This window comes from Anguilla rostrata, chromosome 1 (genome assembly GCF_018555375.3).
Source record: "Anguilla rostrata isolate EN2019 chromosome 1, ASM1855537v3, whole genome shotgun sequence".
Classification (NCBI taxonomy): Eukaryota; Metazoa; Chordata; class Actinopteri; order Anguilliformes; family Anguillidae; genus Anguilla; species Anguilla rostrata.
This window is the reverse complement of record NC_057933.1, coordinates 50295743-50323618: the sequence shown is the minus strand read 5'-3', so window position 1 is coordinate 50323618 and position 27876 is coordinate 50295743. Positions and strand designations below refer to the sequence as shown.

The window sequence follows — 27876 nt, the reverse complement described above, 5'->3', positions numbered from 1 at the left end:
AGTGGAAAAAGCCTTGAGGGCTGTGATTTAAAGGGTGCAGGGTATATGAGGTGTGTGGGTGGAACAGGGATACCTGTGGTGCTGGCTGATGACAGAGTCCACCCTGCCCTCTGGTGCCAGACTGAGGATTATTGTGCCACCGTGGTGCAGAACGTCAATGTACAGACAGCCAAACCCAGGGAGGAAAACCACCTGTACACACACACACACACATACTCCATTAGCAACATGCACACACACACACACACACACACACATCCATTAGCAACATACATTCACACATACTCCATCAGCAACAGACCATCAGCAACAGAAACACACACACATACACACATATACATCAGCTACACACACCCACACACACTGTCAGTAACACATACACATTCTGTAAGGAACGTACGCGCACTGTAGAAGAGATGTAATCATGCATAATACTATGCAAAATAGTGCTGACCCTGCATCAGACAAACTCATGACTTCAGATTCCATTCTCTGCGTTTGAAGCTTCCTAACCACAGATTACCTCACTGTGCTGAGCACGCTCTGCAGGGCTAACCAAAACCAGCCTTAACACACTGATGGGGGGACTGCCTTTATACACTGTCCCCTGCAATTCACCAATACACACTGCTCTCCTGCAATTCACTAATACCCTAACATGTGTGTCATTAATATGCCAAACCCAACACCATTTTATCTGATGAAGATCTAAACAAATATTCACAAAGCCACCGGTTCAGGACCTTTACTGCCCTCTTGTGGTGAAAAGCAGTATGGCGCGAGTATGAATAACGGTGGGCAGGGACCTGTGTGCCGGGGTTGTTGATGTCGATGGGGTCGGTCCACTCCTCCGGAGAGGGCACGCTGAGGGGGGTGGTGGTCTTCAGCAGCAGGGTCGGCAGGGCCTCTCTCTGGCGGCAGTCGGGGAAGCTGGAGAAGTGGTGGTACAGCTCGTGGTGCAGGGAGGAGGCCGCAGGGAGCAGCCGGGAGTACACCTGCGTCCTGGGGGATTCTGAGGGAAGGACACGGGTGGGGATACACACACGTATTACACACCGTCTTCACTGCTTCCTGAGTATGAAAACACATGCAGTGTTACGCCGAGCTAGCCATTCTGAACCTCACTCACACAGCTTGCCACCCTGAGCCTGACTCTCACAGAGCAAGCCACCCTGAGCCTGACTCTCACAGAGCAAGCCACCCTGAGCCTGACTCTCACAGAGCAAGCCACCCTGAGCCTGACTCTCACACAGCATGCCACTCTGAGCCTGACTCTCACATAACCATGCCACTCTGAGCCTGACTCTCACAGAGCAAGCCACCCTGAGCCTGACTCTCACACAGCATGCCACTCTGAGCCTGACTCTCACATAACCATGCCACTCTGAGCCTGACTCTCACACAGCAAGCCACTCTGAGCCTGAATCTCACACAGCATGCCACTCTGAGCCTGACTCTCACACAGCATGCCACTCTGAGCCTGCCTCTTACATAACTATGCCACTCTGAGCCTGCCTCTTACATAACTATGCCACTCTGAGCCTGACTCTCACATAACCATGCCACTCTGGGCCTGACTCTCACAGAGCATACCACTCTGAGCCTGACTCTCACATAACCATGTCACTCTGAGCCTGACCCTCACACAGCAAGCCACTCTGAGGCTGAATCTCACACAGCAAGCCACTCTGAGCCTGACTCTCACTCAAGACTTTCTTATTGAGGAAAGGAATGGAGTTCAAATGCAATCAAAATTATGCAGATGAGCCGTAAACAGGATTTAGGCCTAAGGGGGGAAAATCTGTGCATGGGCCTCTTTACCTTTGAGGGTCTCCTTCAGCACGAGGGGGATGGGGCACTTGTTGTGGATGAGAAGACGGGGGCAGGGGTCCTCATTCAGCATGATGTAGGTGATGCCCAAATGCTCCTGGTAAGTCAGCACCAAGGGCCTGTAACAAAGGAGAGCCGTGTGACCACCTCCCCCTCCCAAACCCGAGCGCCGCCGCTCCCCGCCCGTCCCCCCGCAGCTCCACACAGGGCGGTGCGATTATTAAACCCAGTCGCAGGCGTCCAGAACCAGAGCGAAACGCAGCTGGGCAGAGAAAGCACAGAACACAAAGCAACTGAAAAACATTTAAAAAGAGAAAGCGGTTGTAAAATCGCTTCTGCACTCCTGGGTCAAATTAAGGCGGGGACCGATGTTTTCGCTGAAAGACGAAGTCTGCGCGGTCGTTTGGGCGAGCGAGGTGCCCTCAGCAGACAGAGAGAGAGAGGAGACCGGGCCGCTCCTCCGGGTCTCCACACGCCTGGCCGCTGAGGCCTGCAGGGTTAATGCCCCGCCCCACACGCCCCGCCCCGCTCCCCTCTCACCCACCTGCTGACCAGGCCGGTGCGGGCGCAGGTCTCCCTGGGCGCTGCCACGCCCTGCCGGGGGAAGTCGGGCCGGATGGAGGCCGGCAGGCTCCAGGTCCCGCCCCCTGACTCCGCCCCCGGGGCGCAGCTGAAGAGCAGGTGTCTGACCGGGAGGGGGGCCTCCACCTCTGCGGAGGAGCCCTCCCTCAGCAGGTCCCAAAAGGGGATGGAGACGGGCTGAGGGTGGGCCAGGGCGCCCCCCGGGGGGAGGGAAAAGACCGTTGTGTCTGGGGGGTCATAAGGCTGGACAGGGAGAGACATAGAGATAGAGAGGGAGGGGGGAGACATCACAACCACACATTAGATTAGCACGTTGCACTCAGATTAGCATCGCACACATGCGTGTGTTTAGATGAGCACTAAATCTGTGGCAGATATGCCCTGCTGCACTGTGTTGAGCAGTATGCTAAACATCGTGTGCCTTTGTGTGCTGGGATTATTCCACATCATGAAACCTCAAAGAAAGCCATTCCTCGAGCGGTTTTGCGGTTTTGTGTTGTTCATAAGATCCTCTTGTTTTGTTTTTTGCTGCTGTTCTTTTCAAGCGATTACTGGCGACTGGAAAGCTGTGCCATCCTTCTTAAAAGAACACGAAACCTCATTAAATGACCTCACGGCGCTCTAATGGGGACATGCACCAGATGAAAAGCAAAGCCTGAAACCAATTGTTTCGGTGTCCGCCTAACGACAACATGGAGCTGCCCTCCCACAGGACTGGCCCAGCAGAGAGAGGCTCTGCAGGAGCTGCACGGCCTGCTGGAAAGCCCTGCTGAAGCCCTCTTCACCCTAAACTCTCCCAGTGCATCTACCTGCTGCATAAAGACTCTCCATAAGTGAATAAAGGCTGTGTCAGTGCAGCCATGTGTCTTCAGGGTTTAATGGCCCAGAAGGCCCTTTCGTGCTGGGAAAGCAAACCCTGACTGCGTCTGTCCCCTGTGCGCTGCTGTCCTAAGCTGCTGTGATGGCTGCGCAGCTCAGCGAGAGGACTGCAGCGTGCTGGAGGACATGTTTTGTGGAATGCGTGCGCTAATCTGCTCTCTCCCAGGCAAAACTGACAAAACACAAATGCGAATACAGCTGGGCATGGCTAACTTTGAGAAAGAGCACTAAAGGGGATACATTACAGGGTATTACACCCCTATTATAGAACAGGGGATTTAAAACCCCTGAGTGTATATTCGGGGTATCAGAGTGCGTTCACCTGGTCTGGTGTCCCCAGGGCGTGCTCAGACAGCAGGGGCCTGTAGTAGAGCTGGTGAGGGGTGCTGTTCACCAGGACGGTCCTGTCCTCGATCTGCAGGATCTGGATGCCGTGCCTCACCGACGACGACACGCAAAGCTGGCACAGCTGCAGGACGGACAGACAGACACACAGACAGAGAGAAAGAGAGACCGTGTGTCAGAGATCTGTACCCTTTCAGAGAGAGAGAGTGAGAGAAAGTGAGAGACTGAGAGAGCGAGCAAGAGTGAGACAGAGAGTGAGAGAGAGAGAGAGAGACAGACAGACAGAGAGAGAGAGAGAGAGAGAGAGAGAGAGAGAGAGAGAGAGAGACTCCCGGTGAAGCTTTATGGCGGCGCTGGCAGCGCACCTTCTGCCGGCCGGGGAAGGCGCCCAGCGTGACCTCGGCCTCCACGATGCCCTCCTCGTCCAGCGTCACCACGTCTCCGCCCGTGCCCTCCTTCCAGCGCGGGGACGTCAGGTCATGCACCAGCTTCAGCGCTGTGGACTTGTGCACCGTGTTGGTGTGGGCCCAGTAGATGCCGATCTGGAAGGCCTCCTGAGGGGACACGCAGGACAGGGTGTAAAACGGGTACGAGCCACGCCCCTCTAATGGCAGGCATGCTGATTCTGAAAACCTGCAGGGCGTTTTTTTATTTTTTAAAGATAGTTTCTAAAACAAGACCAGGTTAAAACCTAGTGTATGGCTGGACCTAACACGTGATCAGGCCGACCAATGGTGTAACTTCATAACTCGGCCGACCAATGGTGTAACCTCATCACTCAGTTACAGACATTCGCATTTGTAGGGCTGGCCCTGCTGCTGCAGACAGTCCGTCCAGCTTACATATTTTTTTACTTTATTCAGACAGACAGAGAGCAGAGAGGGCAGCAGACAGAGAAGACATCACAGCTCAGAAGGGGGCTGTATAACTGCCCCCACGCGGGGTGGGAGGCACACATATGGCTCGAGCAGGCTGCCCGTCACGCTGCACTGAACGTCTCGCCATGCAGAGTGTTTTTCATTCAGGGAAGTGGCCACTGCTACAGAGAAATGGAAGTAATAAATGTCTTTATTGTTGCAAAATATTATTTTTGCTGTGAACTGAACATTGTCTTAGTAGAACAGCAAGGTAGTGCAAAGTAAGGAACCCCTAGGCCTTGGCTCCCGACTCCCTTGTGTCTGGGTGTGGCCTGAACTGAAAGTCTACCCATTGTCTGCTATGACCAATGGGTCTTTGCCCATAGCCCCCCTACAGAATCATTAACATTACATGCATTTAGCAGGTGCACTGATCTAGAGCGACTTACACAACTTCTTACAATACATTGCATCTAAAATCCCATCCAGGAATTGAACCTGCAACCTTTAGGCTACAAGACCAGTTCCTTACCCGTTATACTACACTGTTTCTGCTACACAAGTCACCGGTCTTTGCGCAGACGTGTCCCCTGCGTCACATCTGACAGGTCTGAAGCGGTTTAGTGGGTACGTCACTGGACAGCCCCGTGCGTAATAGCAGAGTGACACACGGGCCCGCGGATGACCCCGTCCCCCGAGACGCGTTCCCCCACCCCCCCCCCGTCCGGTCTGAGCGAGTGCAGGAACGAAGCTCCTCCCCCTCCCGAACCGCGCCAGGATCAACCACGGGCCGCGCTCTTCGCAGGACTGAAGCGCAGTTGCTAAAACAAAGACTTGCGTCCCGCCGGGCGCGACTGCCAATTCCCGTCTGGCGTTACCTAATCCGGCGCGGGCGCTATGGAAACAATGCCGTGTTTGTTTCTGTTTCACAGACTATTACACTTTTACGGCTGTTGTTTGGTTGGCTTCCGCTGAAGCGTGTCTTGCTCTTGCCCTTTGATATCCTGCTCCCCTGCTCCTGCGCCGGGCACCCAGGCGCTGATTAAAACTCCCTTTTAAGCAGGGGAGCGGGTGGGACGGGCAGGGCTAACGCTGCCCGGTGGCTTCAGTTTGCTGCGGGCCGGGTGCCCTCTCCTGGGCACGCTCCCTCGCAGTGACTCTGGCAGCACAAATCAGCACCAGGCCTTCCCCACTGTTCTTAAGATATGTTCTTCACTCTGTAGCACAGTGAAAATACACAGCCCTGCCAGAGATCTGATGCCTCATTCGGCTTATCTCCGAAAGCAGTGAGCCAAGCCTATTGGGGAGGCGGGTTGGCAGGGTGGGGCGGAACCGGGCGGGGCTCACCTTAAAGTTAGGAGGCACGATGACCTTCCCCGCGGGTATCTGCAGCACGATCCTTTCCCCCTCAAAGAGCCACAGGTCCCACTGGGAGCGGTTGGCCAGCAGGGCCCAGGGCAGCAGCTCCACCAGCAGGGTGTTGAGGCCCGGCTTCCAGGCCGACAGCTTCACCTGCATGGGGCTGTCCCACTGGGTCAGGGGCTCCGAGTCCGGCCTGCAGGGACACCAAAAAAATGAATCATACATGCAAACACACGTGTGCATAAGAAAAGCAACCAAAGAGAGTCCAGCTACCGCATTCAAATAATCAGTAAATACATACTGCCCTCGAATGAATGCCACCCTCAAACAGACACCATACAGATAATAGGGCATTTAAACACATGGCACACTGACATGTCTAAGTAACATAGTTCTTAAATGCCAGCTTTAGCAGGCAGTAAAGTCTTCTTTTCTTATATCTAATGACTTCAAGCCTGAAAGAGGGCCAAAACACACTCAACGTTGCCCTCCATCTAACATGCGGTATTTCTGTAAAGGAACTCAAGGTGAGCACAGGAACGTTCAGGTCACATAAATCATATTCTTGAACTCAAACAAAAGGCGTTTCAGAGAGACGCGCCTCGCAGCTTCAACCAGCCCTGCTGGAGCCAATAAGCTGCATCAAGTGTGAGTTCTGACAGCCGCAGTTTCCTTCAGTAACCGTTACTCCCAGACCACTACAAGATGTTTGCTTAATGATTAGCGAGGTGCTTCAAAAAAAAAAAAAAAAAAAAAACCATTTACCACTGCCACTTTCTGTGCCCAAGAGAAACAGGATTTACATTCTCTGAGCCAAGCAAGGAGGTACAGTATGAAAGTCTAACCTTATTAGGTCCACACAACACAAAGTGTATAACTTGGTATCTGAAAATGAAAATTACACCAATTGTATGGGTTTCTTCGCCGTTTGCAGCCCGGCTCTTGTGTTTGACTAAAATGGCCGCTAACGCGGCGCAGATTGGAGGGTTCTGCTAGCGCTAGCAGTGTTCTTGGCTCGGCCACGGACTGTCACTTCCATGGGAAATCTGCCTCGGCCTTATGCTTTGTTATAAAGTCTGGATCATAAGGGGGAGAAAGAAAATGAATGACAGAGTAATTCAACACCAAACCACCAGATACCAACTCCGGGGGGAGAGAATAGCAGAGGAACAGAGCCGCAGAACCGCAGAAACCCATATGGTTAACATGACTGCACTGAGATCTCTTTGTAACAATGCCTGTGAAAGCACATGTGTACTCGCGTGTGCGTGTGCTAGCAAGATGTGATTTTTTTTTTTCAGACGGACCGTTCCCAGTGTCTCGGTGCGACACAGACGCACACACGCCACGCACGCACACACAAACACACAAACGCACAAATCACAGCAAACAGCTGCGCTACGCAACGTACGCCCCCGTCGCAGTGTGAGAAAACGGGTGACGTCCCAAGGGCTGAAGAAGACGGACAGTGGAAAGTCTCGGGCCTACAGGAAGGCTGCGGCAGCAGCGGGGATCTGCGCTAGTCTTTAGCGGGATATCTCCGCCACGCCTACAAAGTTTTTCTGTGTGACGAATGAACAAAGAGATGAAAGACGCTCATCTTTCAGCTTCCTGCATCAAAAGGGCCCTACTACAGAAGGCTGCGGTGGTTTGAGTTCATTAAAAACAATCAGAGCAGCTCTCTGATTTGAACATATATTTTAATTACCAGGAGAGCAGCGGATAATAAACTTCAGGCCTTTTCCCAAAAACAGTCATAGATCATCCAGGCTGACAGCTATGCGATCAGACAAGCAGCGATCCAAGGCACCGGGAATTGAGCCGATTTCCTGAGCTTGACTTTACGGCCTTGCAGTCGGCCAACGGGGGCCGGACCGGGGAGCCAAACCTCCCTCCTCAGTTAGCGCAGCGAGGGAAGGTGAGGTGATGCGGGTGCGATTCCGCACACAGGCCCCCCGGCGGGTGCACCGCGTGAGCGGGAGCCCCCGTCCACACGCTCCACGGAGGCGGGACCAGGCCCTGGAGCGCAGCATTTTCCCCTTGTTTTGCTTTTGTTTTCGCTGCGGCTCTCCGGGTTTCCATGAGCGCGGCCGGCCGCGGAGCAGCTGACCAGCAGATGCTCGTATCGCGGATGACATCGCCGTTTGTTTCTCATTCAAGACCGGGACGATCTCCGCGCCAAGTTCAACACCGGTCCTAGAAAAGCGAGAGACCGATTCCCGGCCTGTTCCTCGGCAAGAGAGCGGCTCTACTCAAGAGCTTCTGAGCGGCAGGCTAAGCGATCTATTTGTTTTCCTGTCTGGTCACATGACCTGGCTCCATGCAGGGATGGTCATTTTGTGCTCCAGCTCTACAGAAGCACAAGACCAGTGGCTACAGTGGAGTGACAGACTTCACACACAACAGTCCCGGCAGCGGTCCCTCTCTGTTTGAGAGGGACCTTTGAGCATTTTCAAATTTTATTTAAATGACAAGGATTTTGTACCGCATTTTCCACCTGCTCGCCCGTCCTTGAAGTCTACTGTGCAGGACAGCATCACACTGCTTAGCACCAGGCTCAGCGCTAAACTCAGCACGTCATCAAGAAAAAGCTTCTAATGCCCAATAAAGGACAGTGGGCTTACCCTTGTCACAAAATTTGGATATACTACCAACAAGGGAAGATCCATTAGTAAATGGACCCTAGCACTTACATTTATTCAAGAGTTTTAAAGGGCAAAGTCTTTATGCAGGCATGCAGCTGACAGTGCTGTGATTGGTCAAGGTGAAACCTAATTGGATGAAAGTAAGGTGTTGACGTGAGAGGGCAGTACCTGTCAGACTCCTTGTTGATGTAGGGCCAGGGCGGCTGGGTGGGGCTCTTCTCTCCGTAGAAGTCGGAGAGGATGAGCTCATGGCCGTCTCCGCCCGCGGTCTTGTTCACAATCTGCTTGATGAGGCCGGAGGATATGGGCACGGCGCACTGCGAGGGGTCCTCCTGCTCCCTGAACAACACAAACACAACACTCTGCTCTCTCCGTCCAAGCCAACACACGATCCGCCGCCGCCCATTCAAAATGACTCTGCAATGGAGGTCCTATACCCCGGGCCGGCAGGTCTGCTGGCTTCCCAGTGGAACCAGGTGGGATGAGTTAACAGTGTAATCAACTCCTGGAAGTGATTAAGTGCCAAGTAACAACCAGAACCAGCAGATCCCTCTGGCTCTCAAGGAACAGGGTGGAAGGAAACTGCTAAAACGAATGTAGCTCACGCCACCATAACGCACAAAAACTTAAACAGCAGGACAAATTTAGAAGAGCACAGATGAGCACCAGCAGACTTGTGTGTTTATTCTATCATGACACTCAAGCTCTGTAGAGTGACCCCCGCCCAAATCAGCGGTGTCTTGCTTTTCTGAGCGAAGCTAAAAAAGCTCAGGCGCACGCCAAAGACACGGTCGGGAAGTCTCGCCGATGTCCCTTCTGAGGCGGGTTAAGGACCAAGAGTAAACTCAGTGAGGAGAAACATTGACCTGGAATGTCTTGGCTTAAATCAGCAGTCTAATGTGGCTTCTCTGAAATATAAAAAAAATCCATGAGTCAGGTCAGCATCCAATTCAGCTCGAAGGGACAGGCCTCTCTTGAGGCAGATTTGCATGTGTATTAATAGAGTCCATTGTGCTATAAACGGAAATGGCTCTATGGGTCTCGGGGAAAAAAGAAAAAAACAAACAAAAAAAATGCGAAACGAGAATGTGATGATGGGAAACATTTGATCCGCTGGAAGCCCAGAGGCTACCCGTCCAGGCTTCTGATTGTTGTCGGTCTTATATGTGGTTTCTACACAGTGAAAAGATATGGAAGCGAGACACAACAGATCCAGTTAACTGTCTGTCTGCTCAGAGCAACCACAGCCTGAATTTCCTCCTCCCCATTATAGGCCACAACTATTTGTAATTGCAGGAAGGCAAATCAAACTGGTGACCAGTGTACATTTGAAACTTGTCTGGGAAGGGGGGGGGGGTACATGGGGGAAAGGGGGGGGTTGTGGATGAGGGATGCTTTAGGAACGCACAGTGCACTACAAGGAAAGAAATAGGACAGCACAGGATGATCTCGTTTGATACTCTTGCCTGTCTGCGAGCAAAGAAATCCGTTGACAAGCTGACGAGCCCATCTGAGGTGGAAGCACCGAGCGGCTGAGGCAGGTCATGAAATTAGCGATGTGTGTGCCATGCCCTGCCCATAATGAAGTGCCGCTCGTCACACCAGCGCAGAACACTGGCGCAGACGCTCACCCGCTCTGGCACGGGGCCGCTCCCCACCGCAGAGACTGACAAATGCAGGGCAAACCCGCCACTTTCTGCTACAGCTTCACTGGCTCAGGCCTGCAATTATGCCTGGATTTGACATACTGTGAAATGTAAAGTCGTAGCGCAGCTGACATTTAGTTTAGATGGGTTCCTGGGACACACACAATTTCAAAAGGACTGGGTCTAGCCTGCCTTAGAGGAGGGGTGGGGGGGGGGGGGTGAAATGAGGTGTGGGGAGGCAGAAGTGAGCTGGTTTGGAGAAGGGTGGTGTGGCTCAAGTACCTGGCCTGGAAGGTGAGGTGGTGCATGAGGTCAGACTCTACGTTCAGCAGGGGTTCCTCATGGCCCTGCCCGAGGACCACCTGGCTTTCTTGCAAGCCCAAGCTCCTCTTCTCAATGTGGATTATGACAGGGTCGGGCAGGTGGCTCCTCATGAGGAATAGGGGGCTGAACACCACCTGTGCAGGGCCACACAGGGACACAACACAGACTCGCCAGGTTATTTCTGCGGAGTTACGTTTTTCAGAATACAAATGTCACACATCTCAGTTACTACCATCTTTCACCTTTCCTTAACCTTCTAGTCTTATTGTAACTTTATCTTAAACCGTACGTATACATAAACATAAAGTATAAATCTCTGTCCCTACTTGGTTTTCTTTTTTCTATCCTTATTTATTCTATTACTTTCCCCTATCTGTAGGAAAGGAAACCCTCTGAAAAGACACGAGTAACGTGTGACACAGTCTGTAGGGCGGCTGGTTCACAATCTGTTCTCTATCTGTTACCCTCTCTGCTCTTTAGATGTCAGAATAAAGTAAAAAACACAGAAGGAGGGCGGACCATCCACTACCCTTCTTAGAAAAACAAAATTTTGAGGTTTTTTAACTTCTGTGTATCTTCTAAGAAAATATCTGCACACATGCTGTTTTTAATCTTTCTTACATGGCATAATAAATAAAATAAAGTGGGTAGAGGACTGTTGGCCATGATATGGGAGTGATTTAATTTAGAGGCCAGCATGTAGATCTGGGTTGTGTGCAGAGCTTTTTGACAGGCTGGGAGAGGAACTTCTGACTGGGCCGGGAGCTGAGAGCGGCATGGCGCGCCAGTTGGAGGACCCCCTCCAGCCCTCCTCAGGCCCTGCCCCGCTCCCTACTGGGATGGGAAACGGCTCGCTCTGTTCTAGCTCTCCACCACAGTGCCTGCAATCTCCCCAGCACTGTCTGCGCTGGCTTACCACATGGAAAACAGACCAATTTAATTCTCATCCAGCCCCACTGTATGAAGACAATGCGGCACGAATACAAAACTTCCATGCGCATCTGTTGCATGTAGTTGGAAATCAATTACAAACTTTCGTCATTGTTGTACTTTCACTGCGAGAGATTTACTGTGATTATTTGGATGCAAATCAGAAGTATATTGTGGAACTGCAACCCGAAGTAACAAGACTTTATTAAAAACACTTCTCCCTACACAGGATGGTTCCAGCACACTTTCCTGGGAATAAGAATGACATCGAAAGTTTTCTGGCAGTATTTGCATGTCCTACATACACTCACCACTCTCTGCTGCATGTGGGTGCCCGGTTCGATGGTGAGGAGGGTGCACCAAACATACAGAAGGGAGCCACTGGAACACGGAACCTGCAGAGGGAACCAGGGCAGAACCTCAGGGTAACTTCATTTAATGCACAAAGTCCAGGCCCAGCAGGGACACTCCTGCTTCCATCACTCAGTTAAGGATTACATTCATACAGCACCTTATCTTCACCAGTTTATCCCAAAGTACTGTACAGTGAACAGCTTTTTCCAGGTTGCACCAATGGGTAGGACCCACTGAGGTGAAGCACATCAGAAATGCGTGGCACTCACCACCCATCAGCAGAGGTGGTGAGAGGGGGGTCAATATGTGCCATGCAGATAAAGCCATGCTGAGAATTTTTCCAGGACATCAGCAAGGCTCCATAGTTTTTGTAATGCCTTTGGAACTTTAATGAGTCAGGAACATCTCATCCAAAAGACGATAAAATATGGGCACAGTGTCCCCATCATATTTTACATGAGCAAACAGAAGATGGCCCTGTACATGTCCATAAAAACTACAGCCAGCAGCAGCTTAACTAGGAGGTCTCCCATTCAAACACTAACCAAGCCTTGGATTAACATTTAACACGAGTTAACATTTAACATAGAACATGGTGACTGTTGCACCATGAAAATCTCTCTATCTTCTGTACAAAGAACCAATGGGGAAAATGTACAGGGCCACCTCCCCAAAGAAAACTGTTTTGTGCGGAGGAGGAATCAGAACCAGCCTGGTCATAATAATCACAGTACATTAGCCCCACTAACTAACATCATGTTCATATCAAGGCCTGGAGACACATCATCTTGTTATGTACCCAACTTGGTTCTTGGCTTTCTCGCATTGCAAAAGAAAATCCCCTCAAAATCTCTGTAACTAGAACTCTGCACAGCAGTTAGGGCAAATGATTGTTTAACTATTAACACAGGATAATGAGCCATTAAGGATGACAAGATCTGTGATTTAAAACCTGTAATTTTGCCCTTGTAATATGTATACTACATACTTTAAAAATTCCCCAGGTTTTTAATCCCACTCTACCTTTGCTCCTTGTCAAGCCTTCCAAATGTTAGAGGTCTTTAAAACATTTTTTAAATTCACAGCCAGCATGGGACTTGATTTATAAGTGGCTCAAGAACTGAAGCACAATGAGCGTTCAGTTCTGATTCTGACGTGGGATTTTCCTGTCAGATGAAGGTGTAAAACCAGGCCAGTCACTCGGTAAGAACCCAAAGCTGACCCACAACACCCAACCCCACAACTCCAGTGAGTATTCCTGTGTTCCGCTCACACCGACCATTTACCAAATTTCCCTTAAGGAGGGAATTCTTTTGCATTCTGGAGCCTGTGAACGTCCTCCCGAGGTAGACTGAGGAACCTTACAGAGAGAGCCCAAAGTAAAATACAGACAAAACTGAATTTTAGCAGCAAGTCCCTGTGTTCCAGGGACTTCAAGGACATTTTTTCAAGGATCTTATTTAGGAATGAGTAATGTAATTTGTCATTCGTAATCTTATTTACAAATGAGTCATTTAAATACACCAGGGTAAGACAAGCATAAAATTGATAAAAAGTTCACTTTCTGGGGTATCCAGATATTATTTCAGTTTGAGTTTACGTTTTTGATTGCAACAGAGAGATTTTTGAGTGAGGAAGGACATTTTATACATTTAGAGAAGTTGTGACATGACTTGACAAATGACTTGCTGGCTTTACGATGATATGAATAGGGTATTAGGAGGTTTGTGGGCTAAGACATGAAAGTGCACTCTAAAGCAGCGTGTATAGTGATGTTATGCTAACAGAGCCTGCACATAGGAAGATATTAATTTTATAGTGTTTATGCACAATTATAAATATCACTTTCTATCATGTTGAATTTTTTCAGGAGTATTGCATGGTTTGAATTCATAACACTGGACTTTTATTGCACATGATAAGTGTACCAACGTAAAACAGGAAAGTTATGTAAAGTTTATAACGTAGGAGAAAAAACCTTAAAACCAAGCCGTTTCAAAACACTGAATTTTCTATGCTCAAAATCCAGTGCTTTCAAAGCATTCAAGGACCCATGGGAACCTTGGACACATGAATTGCATGGTAATAATAAGCGCGAGCCATTTAGGAGACCATTTGAGTAAGCATCCACGGTTACAGCTCCTTCATCCCAATTCATTCCTGTTTCCTGTTTTCGGTTTGTGTTTGTGATTATGCAGTTTTTGTAAACTGTGTTCCCAGTGTCTCAAAGGACATCTTGAGTATTTTGAGCTACGGCCCTTCCAAACAACAAAAAAGAAAAACCCAAGTAAATGATTTCTCGATGCAAATAAATATCCTGGCCACTGTGGTCTATTGAGACTCAACAGAGCAAAGCTGGTGCAGCGTTGGTGGTCCTGTGCTGCGTGGGAATGCGGGGATGTGAAGGGGGGTGGGGAGGGGGTGCCAGTCCTCACCTGCACCACGGAGCCGGTGCCCTTCTCCCTGCTCTCCAGCCGCACGTCCTGGGACCAGTCCTCGTCCCCGCGCGCCCGCACGCACAGCTCCGTCATCTCCGCGTCCTCCAGGACGTAGGAGGGCAGCTTACGCCCCCCCTCCAGGCAGTCCACGTGCTCCTTGACCACCGTCTGCCCGTCGGGCCCCACGTAGTGCTGCACCACCCGCAGGTCGATGTCCTGGCCCAGGTAGCTGCACATCACCTGCCTGCCGCAGATCATGATCTGGTGGGGGAGAGAGGACCGGTATGGAGGGACATGAGGAACATGGCAGCCTCGAGCTTAATCTGCAACAGAGCCTCCTTGACTCAGTGCTCATGCATGTGGCGTTATTAAAGCCACCCTAAATGGATTCTGACAGCGTTTTCAGCAAGTGATGGATTTCTCGGGTGACTGTCTATCACTGGAGAGCAAGCGGGGCCTTCTGGCATTCAGATGGCTTCTCCTCCTCGCTTCTCCTCCCCAACCCGCCCTGCCCGGTCCCCGGGGACGCTTCATCTGGAGCTGACGGTCCTAATTGTGCTCAGAAGTGATTGTTTCCACCACCCCCGGCGTGCCTCGTTCTCCTCTCTGGGTCACGGCAGCGCTAATGAGTCTGGGAGAGCTGGGCTGTAATTAGAGATGCTTCTCCTGCTCATCCATCATCCCGGCGTGTCAGCGGGCCCTCAGCTCGGCCGTGCTCACTGACTGCTCCAACATGCCGCACGCCCAGAGGAACTTTCATGCTTGTGCGAGTGGGTGGGGGTGATCTTCACTGCTTTTTTACATTTTTTATTTGACATGAATTCCCTAAAATATCACCAATGATGTCAGAGGCATCACACTTAAGGGCTCCTAATGTTACACCCTTGGCGAGAGCGCACCAGAGTAAAAAAAGATGCTATCACCGAAACCGCATTCCCGCAATTGAAAACATTCCCCTCCATTTTAACACGTTGCTCTTAAGGACACTCAAAATGGTGGTTCGCTAAAGGAAGAAACATGGTGGAGAAACGAGTTTGCAAAACGATAAACCTCTGGCGGGTCTATGGTAGCATCACCAGCAACTGAACAGAATTAAAATGTGTCCATGAAGCGAGAAGCCTTCCTGGTTATTGTTGCCACTGGCATAATCTTCCAGCTTTTATTGTGAATTGAATGTGACCAGGGCTCATACCCTATCATTTGTACCAATGGGAACAAGATGTACACATTACATGGAACAGACCAGACAGGAATGCAAAGCTCTGTTTTGTCTAGAGGCTACAGAGACATGTGTGACACTTGACAATATTTACATAACAAAGTGTCCCCTCTTTCTCTGCTGGCATCTTTTTCAAAGAAATGTTTGTCTGTTTTGAGCCATTTAAACATGATTTACAAATTTATTTTACTGGTCTGTGATGTTTTGTTTAAATTTTACGATTAAGGCTCAGAGGAATTGAAGTTCAGTTTGATGAGTTTTTTTTTTTTTTTTACTTATCAGAGGAACTTTTGGAAAAAGCTGCAGGTTTTTCCAGTGTGATGGCTGCAGATTATAATGCGAAACAAGGCATGGAGATGGAAGGGGGTACGATCAGAGGCTGTCGCCTGGCTCCAATCTGTGAGGACAGAAGCCTATCAGAGGTGAAGTGACTAAAAAATGAAAGGGGAATTGACAGAATGAGCGCTGAAGCCTACAGACTATGATCTACACTGAGATTCACTGTGACTAGACACCTTAATACTGCCCCTTCTTTATTAAGACATTAGCTTCTTCCTTTGATGCAAATGGTGAATGGTGTTTGGTTTTGGGTGATAAGAGAAAAGAAAAGATAATCCTTTATTAATCACGCAGTGGGGAAATTTGCAGTGTTACAGCAGCAATGGGGATAGCGCAATAGAGTAAAAATATAATAGATATAATATATACAAACAATGCACAGTTCAGTATACTTTATACTTTATACAGTGATATTGCACATGAGTGGATTGTCAGTTTTGGTGTGCGTGGTCTACTGAGACTGCACTGGTCAGAGGGTGGCAGAGCAGACACATGGGAACCCTTTAATGTTGGGCTGGGAGTGAGGTGTGTGGGGAAGGGCTGGGAGGGAGGTGTGCGGAGAAGGGCTGGGAGGGAAGTGTGCGGGGAAGGGCTGGGAGGGAGGTGTGCGGGGAAGGGCTGGGAGGGAGGTGTGCGGAGAAGGGCTGGGAGGGAAGTGTGCGGGGAAGGGCTGGGAGTGAGGTGTGAGGGGAAGGGCACGGGACCCATACCTGCTTCTGCACACCGCTGAGCTGCTGGACCTTGATGATGAGGGAGGCCGTCCTGCCTTTGGACTGGATGGTGCGCAGCAGGGTGCCCGCGTTGTCTATGCTGAAGGGCTCGGACCAGCGCCAGTTCCCCCAGCCCTCGATGCAGATGTGCAGCAGCTGGGAAGCCGAGCAGACAGACGAGCAGAAAAAAGGAGTTTTTCTGACTTTATTTATGCCTGTTCAAATGGCAAGTAAACAAAAGGGGCTTTGTTTAAAGACCGTTTGTTAGGGGGAACAAAGTTCCTGTTTACTGGTTTGAACGTGCTCTGAGTCTCCGCGCTATTGAAGTGCTTGCAGGCTAGGTCACACACAATAAACTTGGAAAAATGCACATGAAGCGTTGGAAGCGCAAAACAATCACATGTGGCTGCACTTGTATTCCACACTTCTAAATAGGATTCAGATTTATTTTGGTCATAAAAACTGCCATTTCTACATCTATATATCTTTCAATGAGGTCAATTACATTGTTAAGTCTGGACAAATGTGGAAGAACCATGAGGCTTCCTCAGTGAAGTCACTGGCACTGGAGAACATGACCAAGGTATGGCATGCACAAGTGACAGATCTCTTGCAAACAAAAACTTTTTCAAGTGTGGTGATCCTCATTTACAAACCTTCCAAAATGGAAAAGAAGAAAGGCTCTCAAGATCTTTGAAAATGAATAAAAGAGCAACAGATGCTAAAGCACTGGAAAGTCCAGATTTATACACTAGCCCCTCTTAAAAAGTGCTCAACATTTAAATCTGTTAAAAGCCCCCTCCAAAAGAAACAGACACATATGCACAGGCACGCAAACGCACACGCGCACACGCACACGCGCACACACAGACATGTGCGTGCACGCACACACACACACACACACACACACACACTCTGGAGGTCAAACTCCTGGTCAGATCATGGTCTGGGCCTTTGTTTCACCGAGCGCCACATTCCTCTGCCTTTTTGAAGAGGTATTTTATTACAATAACATTTCTAATCAGAGCCTGATTTCAATTTTGAGGCTCATCCTCCCAAGTCTGGTGTTTCTGAATGGAAATGACATAATTTCTCAGATCACCACTCGGAATTACTCACCAGGAAGTGGCAGAGTGCAGTAAACAACGGAGGCCAGGCAGGAGCAGCGCACCTCTGGCCCATCTGGGGAGCCAGCTTTGTTATTTCAACAGTCCCCATGTTCCACTTTATCATGCCTGCGGCTACACTTGACCTTTAGGGAGAAGCCATAATAACTTCTCTCCTCGGAACTTCAAACGGACATCGCCGCTCTTGTTTTAGTTAACGTCGGGCCAGGCGGTGAAAAACAAGCGACACCGTTGCACAGGATACGCACGGAAATAAAAATAAAAAAAGCGCAAACTACAAAAGGCTTCCAAATGTTTTAACCTTCTTTAAGTGCTGTATTAGGGAAGCTGATAAATGTATACCACGTCAGCCAAGCGGTTTCTCCCCCTCTGCCCTTTATAAAAGTTGAATACCTGTCTTGATAAAAACAAACTCCTACACAACATCAGCGGGCCCCGTTAAATCATCCAGGGTGCAAATATGACTCAAACAGGAAGGCAAAGAAGCTCTGCTCAGGGATCGGAATACATGCGTCAGAATCAGCAAAGTATCTGTATATTCATATCCATTACACGGCTCTCGGGACCGAATGGTCAGAGGGAATAAACACATACTGTATGAGTGTTTGAGCCAGGCATTCTGATTAATACAGTTTGCTTTGGGCTGCCACGAGAGACCTGTGGGAAAAATCAATCAGCACAACTCAGCTTTTAATGAAACAATATCAAATGGGAGAGATCTAATCACTCGTTCACCGCAACGTAATGTAGTATGGAGCCATTCACTCATTTCTGCAACACCTTGTAGAGAAGAAACACACACTGCAGCAGATTTATTTGAACACTGCACTTAGGTGAAATGCTGTTAAAAAGGAAAGCAGGGATGCTCAATGGCTCATCCTGCTAAGGCACTGTTCCAATGCATGGATGGGCCCTGCAGTCTGGAATCAAACCTGGGCCGTGTCAGTGCAGACCATGGTAAGCAGCCATGCAGGGTGCCCCATGATCACCACTAGCCCAGGAATGAGAGGGCTTCAGCCAGCCGGGATGGCAGCTAACCCCGCTGGTGGGGTGGATGGAGTGTTCGACTGAAAGTCTGCTAGTCAAGCTATACATGAAGTGTCTTGCCCCGCTTATGAACTGCGGTATGATATGTATCGATGCCTGGCATTGCGTGCTTCACAGGAGAGCGCGTGCTAGTCTGCACTCTCCTGAATGGATGGTTACAGCAATGAGTACTGATACATATACGATTTGGCATTCCAAATTGGGCAGAAAAGAGAAAGGGGAAGGAAAAAGCAAGTCAAGTAGCCAAGTAATCAAAAAAGCCAAGTAGTTCAAACCTGGCAACAGCTGCATCGCCTCAAGTGTCAGCAGTGTGTTCCTAACGAGGACAAGTTTTAGGCTCTCAGGCATGCAACTGTTAGACCACCACTTCTGCATCTACAGAATTGCCTTGGTGAGGCTGAAATTATAAACTACAGAAACATGCTCCCTTGTGGAAACCTTAGATATTTTCCCCGCATGCATGTAACTTGCTTTGCCGAGATGTCAGTAGCTAATATTTGCTTAGGGGATATTTTGAGGAAGGAAAACTTCAAAATATATTTTTTAGTTGCAACCCTACCTCCGCAAAGATTACAGGGGTTTGGACCATGATTGCACTTGGCTCGGTTTAAGTGGCAAGTTCCAAACCAGTTTCTGGGTTCTAATTTCGATCGGAATGAGTGCATCTGGTTAGGGATTATTAGAAACCAGTAGTTAGGGTTTAGCTTTGAGTTAAATCCCAGACACTTAAATTGTAACCCTAATGGCTACATTTCCCCATGGCCTTCGCCGACCCAAACAGCCACTCTGATTTTAGCACGATGTGCTGGCTGTGCTCTGAGCTGGGCGGTTAGACCGTGGAGCAGAACGAGCCGGCTTCTCCTGGGAAACGGATTCGGGTGGCCAGAAGAGCTTACATACCTCACAGCTGATAGAATTTGTCGAATGTCCAGCAAACTGAACGTTCCTCTCAGCTGCTGTTTTAAAGAAAAACAGCATCAGAGGCTCTAAGTCATGTGATGCCATACAGCACAGCGCTCGCATCACTCTGGAAACATCTGCACAAGTTCCACAATGATTTCAGCAGACGTGTCGGTATTTGCGTTCGTCGTTGTGTTTTTTTTAAAACCAACACCGTTGGTGTGCATTTTAACAGACGCTTTTCTCTGCAATACAGATCAATGCAGTAAGCTGATTAATTGGCAACGGCCATGACAAGATTAAAATACACTCATCGATTACACAATCCATGGATTACTGAAACAGTTATTTGCCTCACTTCCTCTTTCTGTGGTGCTGCCAGCTAAGATAACTAGCAGCGTAATTGCCATGGAAACATGGCGTAGAACACAAACACGCAGGGCCATCATATTTTCAATATGCTGTTAATTATGTGGTGAGTCAATTAACCAACAAAAGCCGTTCGCCCTATGATTAAACAAGTACCACGGCCGAAACCCTGGCCTTTCGTATTAAGGGCTACTCCCAAAACATTTCCCTGAAAAATCTACAGATCCCCAGTAAAAATTCCAAAGAAAAAAAGGCCAAATATTTGGTGTGTGACTGAGACATGAAAGAACAAACTGACCAACGACTCAACAGGGTGAACAAAAGCATCCTCTATACGCATGTCACATGGGAGAGGAAAAGACAAAAGAAAAAGCAAACAAGAAAGCACTGTTTCAAACACCGCTGGTACTGAAACCCCCGAACGCAATCCGCAGATGAGGATCGTCTCGGGGAAAGTGACGGGAATCAGCGTTCTCGGATTCCCCGCGGAGCGCGAGACGAGCCCGCGGTCGGTCGCCGCGCCGTCGCAACAATGCCCAGGGTCCGCAGACGGAGTGGGGAAATTGGAAGCATACCGGCGCGCTGGCATTGTTGTCCGGAGCGCTACGCCCCAGCGCCGAACAGAGCTCCGTTTGTCTGGCGACTGGAGGAGCGGGAGAGGGCCGCGCGCGTAATGGGAAACAGGCTTCCACGGAGACAACAAAAGACATTAAGCCTTGCGCCCTCCCCCCCCCCCCGAAAAGTGAACGGGGGCAGTGGGAGGGCAGACGCTGTACCCGTTCGCTCCGGCGCAGAGGCTAACGCGGCCAACGCCGGGGGGTGGGGGTGGGGGGGGAGATGCGGGGCGGTTTTGGGCAGCTGTCCGTTCTGTTCTGCCGCAGAGCCCTCTCCCGTGAGCGAGCCGGGAACTTCAAAGGGTGCATTTGCAATTTAATAAATTCGCGGCTGGGAGTCGGCGGAGAGGACAGGCACTGCGCGGGACAGAGGGTACGGCGGGGACAGGCGAGGTTCGCTCCCAACAAAACGGCGGCGCAGCAGAATTTCGCCGCGGACTGGGGTGAACTCGTTAGCTTCTGAGTCACCTCTGTAAAAAAACAGCTGGCTACACTGGAGACAAGCGGAGGGCAGATTCACTCCCTGGTTTCCGCCATTCGTCTGGAAGTCTGAAACAACTGGGCCAACCACAGACCGCTGGGGCCTTTAACCTGTCTGTGACAGACACACCTTCCGGGCCTGGCTGGCATTACAGAGCCACTCACCCACATCCACACAGGTTTTTACAGCTTAACACAAGTGCACTTGGCACCTCCTATTGGCACAGTCTGTGATGTCATCACCGTCTCCCCATTTATCCCTTGCAGAGGAGTGGCATTGATGAGCAAAGTTTGGGTCATGAGATTCACAGGTCATAGTAGACTCCACCCATTGTTGGTGTTCTTGAAGCCTGACTCTCCCATCTCTAGGGAGACCACCATCACTGTGAGATGCTCCAAGCCGTGCTTGGATCCCTCCACACCAGACCACTCTGATGACTCTACCAGACTGGATGAAACTGAGTAAAGGCCACTGAAGCCCCAGTGCATACCACTGATAGTGTTCACTAACCAGCTGCCACTTCATGTACTACAGGCATGCACTGAGCTGATAAGCAGTAATGGAGGATGTTTTGCTTCTAGAACTTGGACTAAACCTTGGTCAAACCAAAGGTCACAACAGCACAGAGTGGAGGCACTTCTCTAGCTCACAGACGTAAACCTCATCATCAAATTCCCTCTTCTGTTTTTCTATCTGTAATTTTTGTATGTCATTCAATTCACTCTCCCACATACCTACACATCACAAATCCACGTATTACTTCTCAAATCAAAAACTGAGCAAACTGTAAAGGTCCAGGCATTAATGAAGAACTTTGTGCTTGGTGGAGAAATGCGATCACTATTCTTGATGGCTGCGTATTAACAATGCTGTACTACAGTTTCTGCAGCGGTTTCTGAAAATTGCACAGTTCCACCGACAGCGAAAAAGGACTGTGTCCTGCCACACAAAGCAAAAGGCAAAAAGAGGTGACCAACTGCCCATTGAGGGGGAACTGGCAATTGCAGTGTTTGATCAGGTAAAACAAACGCCCCACCCCCAACCGCCATTCTCCCAGCTCGGCCACATGCACACGCTCCTCTCCTGACTCCGACATTCCATCAATAAAGTGCGTAATGAACTGAGCTGGCCCAGCCGGCAGGTGTTGAAGTATTTACTGTGAACGACGTTGTGGGGGCCGCCAATAAAATGAGGCAAGTTAACAGAAATATAATGGTAAGAGCAGTTTAAAAACAGAGGCGCCCCTTCTGTGTTTGTTATGTTTACGAGGTAATAAGAGAGGCCTTGTGTCGCTACCGGCCAGCAAAGTGCAGACTGACGAATAACGCAGGAGAAAACTGCGCTAGCTCATTCGTTTTGCTGGGAAAACACAGACGAAAAAAAAAACTACGCTTCACCAGTTGTTTGAGGAAGTATATTTTCTTAACCACTTGCAAGCGAGTTTAAGGAATTTGCGAGCAAAAACAAAGACTCAAAGACATCAAATCATCCCTCGGATCAAAATTATAGACAGATTTGTCTCCCCATGCCACTTTAGTTTCAAAGCATTCTCAGGCATAAATTGTCTCACTTGCGAAAAATGCGAATCACACGGCTGATTACGAAAATGAAAACAAATAAGGTTTCCAAAACAGTGGAGAAAAAACAAACAGATTTAAATGCCAAGTCTCAAGAAGGGCAGTTTACACTTTAAAACAAAAATAGAAAAGTAAAAAGGGGAAGGACTCTACAGTGGTGGCAGCAAGGAGGAGGACGTGTGTGTCAAGGTTCTGGCCTCAGGTTTTGAAGGCCTGTGCCTTTCTTGGGAACCCTAAGGACCCAGGCCATGTTTGCGCTGAAGGTGTGCGCGTCTGCCTGCACCGTGCGTCTGTTCACACTTCAGGAAAGGGATTAGGCAGCACCAGCAGGGAGGCCCTGGATAACCCAAGAGTGCCACAGGAGCTCCCTCAATTTCCATGGCGCTCTCCAGGCTCACCCTGGAGGGTGCTGGGTGAGCCTGGTGAGTCACATGGAGGTGGTGGAAAATCAAGCACAAGGAAGCGCCAACGTTTTGCCGCCATTACCGCGGTAAGCATTTCCAGGTTTAAACCTTCAGATCAGCGAAGGCGAGACGTGTGGGGCGGTCCACAGGGCAGCCGACTCTCGGCCATACGCGAGGAGCTCCCCCTCGCGGGCGGGTACACTGACCCTCCCGTGGCACTCTCTCACAGTAGCTGTGGTCCCTCCTCTATCTGTTACCCTGGAAAACCCTCACTGACCCTCGGATGCAGCCAGTGGCACAAGCGGCAGCTCCAAGCCGCTCGCTGCCTTTGCGGTGGATCCTCTGCAGTCTGCTCTCATTACCTGGGAGTGTAAGTTCACCGCAGGGCCGAGCGTTCACACCACCCTCAGACCGCCAACGACAGCACCGAAGCCCCACATCCCTGGCACAGTAACTCCCGAGAGCTGGAAAGCAGAGCTCCTAAACGCGACCAAGTTGCAATTTATTCCCATTATGCATATTCCTTGTAGGCACTTAAAAGTTCTTCCAACCTAGAGGTCTTTCCTCCGCTCCGTCCAAACCACACAAACCACAGGGATTTCCATCATTCTGCGTACCCTGTATGGAGCAGCCAGACATTTCAACCATCTCCGCCACATGTTCCCGCCGCCACTCCGGTCCCATGAAAACAGAGCGTGTGCGTACGTGCGGGCGGGCGGGGGTAACGCGTCGTCCCTGACAGAGGGGCTGACGTGACACGCCCTTGCGCCAGAACACAAATCACTCTGACAGACAAGGTCGGGGGGGGGGGGGGGGGGGGATCCTGCGGCGTTTAAATTAGCGGTGTGTGATGGCATGCCGGGCTGGAGCAGGGAAGCCATGCGCTGATACAGACCATGCGCGACCACCCCCCCCCCCGACACAGCGGGGTGTGACCTGCGCCGCGGTCCTCCCCAAGAGCTGCTCTGACAAAACGCATTCCATCGACCAACCACCCCCACATAATGGAGACAGTGTCCCCAGCACCCTGCCTCACAGGAACCAGAGTGCATACAAATACAATCTGTCCTGAACGTTGAGGAAGTGTCTCATGTTTTACGTTTGCATTTTAACCATTTAGCTCAGGCTCTCGTCCAGAGCGAATTACAATGAGTGCAAACGTTGAAAAAGCCAGTTTAATGCAAGGTAATCCTCTGTCACTAGAATTAACACGTGGAAGGGAAGGTAGGGAAAGGTTTCTTTCGTTTTTTGGGGGGTGAGGGGAAATGGAATCAGGGTTCAGAAGATTTGCCACTCTAGATAAGGTAAATAGCAAAATGGTGCCTATTTCAGATATTGTAATTTTAAGAATTGCAGAAACCCTTGATCTACACCATCAAAAAGCAAGAAGAAAGTAGTACAAATCCCCTCAAAAAAGGTATTGACAATAAGGGCATGTTCCCCATTCAACTACAGATGGAAAAATGGCATCCCATAAAAGTTATTTCTGGATGTTGTTTGAAGGGTTGGTGCCTGGGTCCCGCAGCTCTCCAGTGCTGCCTGGACCAGAGCTGTCCACAGAGCTGTCCCGCTCTGGGAGCACCTGGTCTAATTTAGATTTGGCCTGGGTCACGTGAGCCCCCCTCCCCACGCCCTGAGGTGGCCTCGCACACTGAGCTCACGTCCAGCAGGCTCTCTGGGGCTCGGGAGAGAGGGACGGATCGCCGCAGTCATCACCCGATCGGCTCTCCAAGTTCCGGCTGACTCCGGTGGGGGGGACGGAGGGGGTTAGCGAGGGATCCGGCCCGGTCTGCAGGGACAGGTTCATTTCCCGAGCATGATGTCACCCTCGCGCGGCCGAGTTCCGCCGCTCTGGAGGACTGGCCCGGACAACTTGTTGCACGAGCCGGCAGACTCAGTAGGGGACAAGTTTAACTCCCGTCCTGAGGTCTCTCCCCCCCACGCTCTATTACTAAAGTTGCAGCCGAGCACAGAGAGACTCTAAAGGAGCTAAAACCCACTTCGTGCACAGTAAAGAGGCACTAAACCAGGGCAAACAATAGCTGAAAAGTGTCACCATGGCAGCTGTCCAGCGCATACCAGGGTCCCTTCGAACATGTGGTACAGTAAATACATGTTAACAGTTATGAGTTCCGTACCCTAGCTGACGCAAGGGGGGCCATGTCTCCGCTAACAGTGTTTTTTTACTCATTCCACTTTCTAAGCTGCGCTTTTCCCATTCCCTCCTTTGTTTTCATTTCAAACGTCAGGGGAGGCTCGTCTCGAAGCAGAACTATCAATATTGCGGGGGATACGCGGGCTAATCTCGCGGAATGCATCTCCAAAATAACATATTTGAAGGATGAGGACAGGCTGAACTCCAGCCTTGCCAGCGATCTCTTAAAACGACATTAGCGGAGTGAGCTCAGCGTGTAAAATAAGGAGCTCGGTGTTTTGCAGCGGGCCCTGCCGTCTCCACGGCCCCCGGTTCGGCCCTGGCGAGGTCAGAGAGCGGGCCCCGTGCGTCCGACGGCTGATTAATCCAGCGTGATTGACGGGGCCGCGCGTGATCACGCTCGTGCCTTTCTCTCAGCTCGGCTTTCCTCCGCGCGCGCTCTCTCTGTGAACGTGCGCTCGCCGTCCAAACTCCTCCTCTCAACCCCACGACCGGCACCCTCCGACCGCAAAGGGTTAAACGCAATGACTCTCCCATAACGATGGTGTCAGGGCGCGGGCGCGTGGAGCTTCCTGAGGAGGGAGAGAGATGATGTGGGGGGCGCAGGGGGGTTTTGTAGGCCCTAATTAAAAGCGCTGGCTCTGTCAGGCGGTACCTGTGGAGACTTGTGGGAGCGCCAGCTGTACTGGTGGCTATGAAGGCTGGCCAGGAGGACGTTCTCGTCCGTGTCCACCTGGCCGAAGCGCAGGGTCTCGTGGGTGTCGTTGCAGATCACGAAGTGGCTGAAGACCAGCTCCTCGGCGTCCTGGTCCTGGTTCTGCAGGAGGAGGAGAGAAAAACACTCAGAGGCAGGGAAAGAGTGTGTGTGTTTGTTTGTGTGCGTGCGTGCGCATGTGTGTGCGTGCGTTCATGTGTGTATGTGCATGTGTGTGTGTGTGTCTGTGTGTGTGTGCACATGCGTGTCTGTTTGCGTGTGTGCATGCATGTGTGAGTGCATGCATACTTGCAGCATACTAATGCACCATATGTGCGTGCATGTATATGAGGTGTGTGATTATGTAGGCGTCCATGCCTGTGTGCTAGTGTGTGACTGTCCCATTTGTGTATGCATGCGGGAATGTTTAGTAGAGGCTTTTTAGGCAGCTATCACAATTTCATCCCTTCTGGGGCATGAATGACATCACTGTTGGGAACCAATGAGCCTCCACTGGGACATTAATCATGTGACAGACTTTTGGAGGAAAGGGACCATATAAACGAGCTAATAGGACAAGCAATCCCCCCCAAATCGACGCCCCCTATTCCTAAACAGTCTGACAGGCCTGACAGTCCATAAATTACAGCGGGACGTGATAACTTGACATTGTTCTCCACACGACGCAACTCATAAAGCATCCCTACAGGGCCCGGACACATGGGAAATCAATCACACAGATCAGCGCGCTGCTCTGCAGTCATCGACTTCGCCCACTCAGCCGATCAAACCGACTCTCCACGTTGCGCTTTTGATGAAACCAAAGACACAAAACGGATAATTCTCAGACGGCGAGACCCCCACCTACAGCGAGGGGGCGGGGGGAGCTTGCGGAAAGAGCCAGTCATGCTCGTCAAACGAGCAGCGTCGCCGCCCGCGCCGTGCGTCCACACGCACGCAAGCCTGCTCCTCCAGGCCTTCGAAAACACCGGCTGGACTGGAGCGTGCATGGCTCTCTCGTTCAAGCGCACGCAATTCCTAAACAGGCCTCGGAGTCGGTGAATCACCGATTGCGGCTTCCAAAACAACCGGCCTGGGTTCTGGGGGGGGGGGGGGATTTTCGCGGAATAATAGACGCGCCCCACCCAGCGCTTCTCCAGGACTTCTGTTCAGAACGCTCTTCTGAAAGAGGAGCCCCCTGAAAGCGACCCAAACCCCGTTGTTTAAATAATCAGGCCTGAGACCGGTGCTGGTAACGGAGAGGCGCAGTAAAGTCTGATGTTTCGCTGCCAGGCACGTTCTGATCCTGCGTCGCTGCGTCTGAGAGCAGGACGGGAAAGCCTACACCACTAAAAACCGCCGGACAGAGTGTCTCTCATTCCAAAGGGACAGCTGTGAGCGGAGTTCACATCCATTTCCTTTTTATAGTGGAATGCAATCTTAGGCTTCGCTCGGTCGGGACAACGGGCCTTACAAACTCCTTGCCATCTTTAAAATGCCATTTTAAGCCCCCCTCTGATGATATCGGCTTTCCAGTCAAATTCACAGAGATACGCGATACACGGACCAAAACACTTTGCCATGAGATGTTAATCTTTTTATATCTATCAATGGTTTTTATAAGCGCTCGCATGGATATTGACATATTTTAATAATCAACATTTCCTGCTTATTAAAACGCATAGATTTCATCTTAAAACCGAATATCACACTCGCGGGGATTCAAAGGATCAGTTACAATCATCTGAACTGGCATAACATTACTCTAAATAAAGCACCATACGGCACATAGCCACATTTAACACAAAATATTGTCAATCGGCTGCGAAACACTACATAAGAGAAAGGGACAATAATATCCACACTGGGGAATTGCGTATTAAATCATAGATCTGGACATATTCCAAGCAGAAGTTAGGCAGCACAGTTTGTACTAAAGTGGATGTAGAAAAAGAGCAATAATCTGATTATGGAACTCCACCTATGAAGTGAAAAAAACAACAAAAAAAACCCCTAATGTCAGATTCCACATCTGTTACGAGCAGGAA

At 50.2% G+C, this 27876-nt stretch overlaps 1 protein-coding gene across 3 annotated transcripts in view; it reads right to left on the bottom strand.

Annotated features, from left to right (window-relative positions):
• LOC135257716 (intermembrane lipid transfer protein VPS13B-like) overlaps positions 1-27876 on the bottom strand; it is a 302540-nt gene that overhangs the window by 12503 nt on the left and 262161 nt on the right. For all 3 annotated transcript variants that reach the window (XM_064340776.1, XM_064340785.1, XM_064340767.1), the window contains 13 exons: positions 25790-25951; positions 16461-16616; positions 14190-14453; positions 11712-11795; positions 10429-10604; positions 8669-8839; positions 5841-6048; positions 4002-4190; positions 3614-3760; positions 2375-2655; positions 1822-1949; positions 807-1012; positions 74-192 (listed from right to left, as the gene is read on the bottom strand). In XM_064340776.1, the coding sequence (XP_064196846.1) occupies positions 74-192; positions 807-1012; positions 1822-1949; positions 2375-2655; positions 3614-3760; positions 4002-4190; positions 5841-6048; positions 8669-8839; positions 10429-10604; positions 11712-11795; positions 14190-14453; positions 16461-16616; positions 25790-25951 (2291 nt within the window). The remainder of the gene's footprint in view (positions 1-73; positions 193-806; positions 1013-1821; positions 1950-2374; positions 2656-3613; positions 3761-4001; positions 4191-5840; positions 6049-8668; positions 8840-10428; positions 10605-11711; positions 11796-14189; positions 14454-16460; positions 16617-25789; positions 25952-27876) is intronic.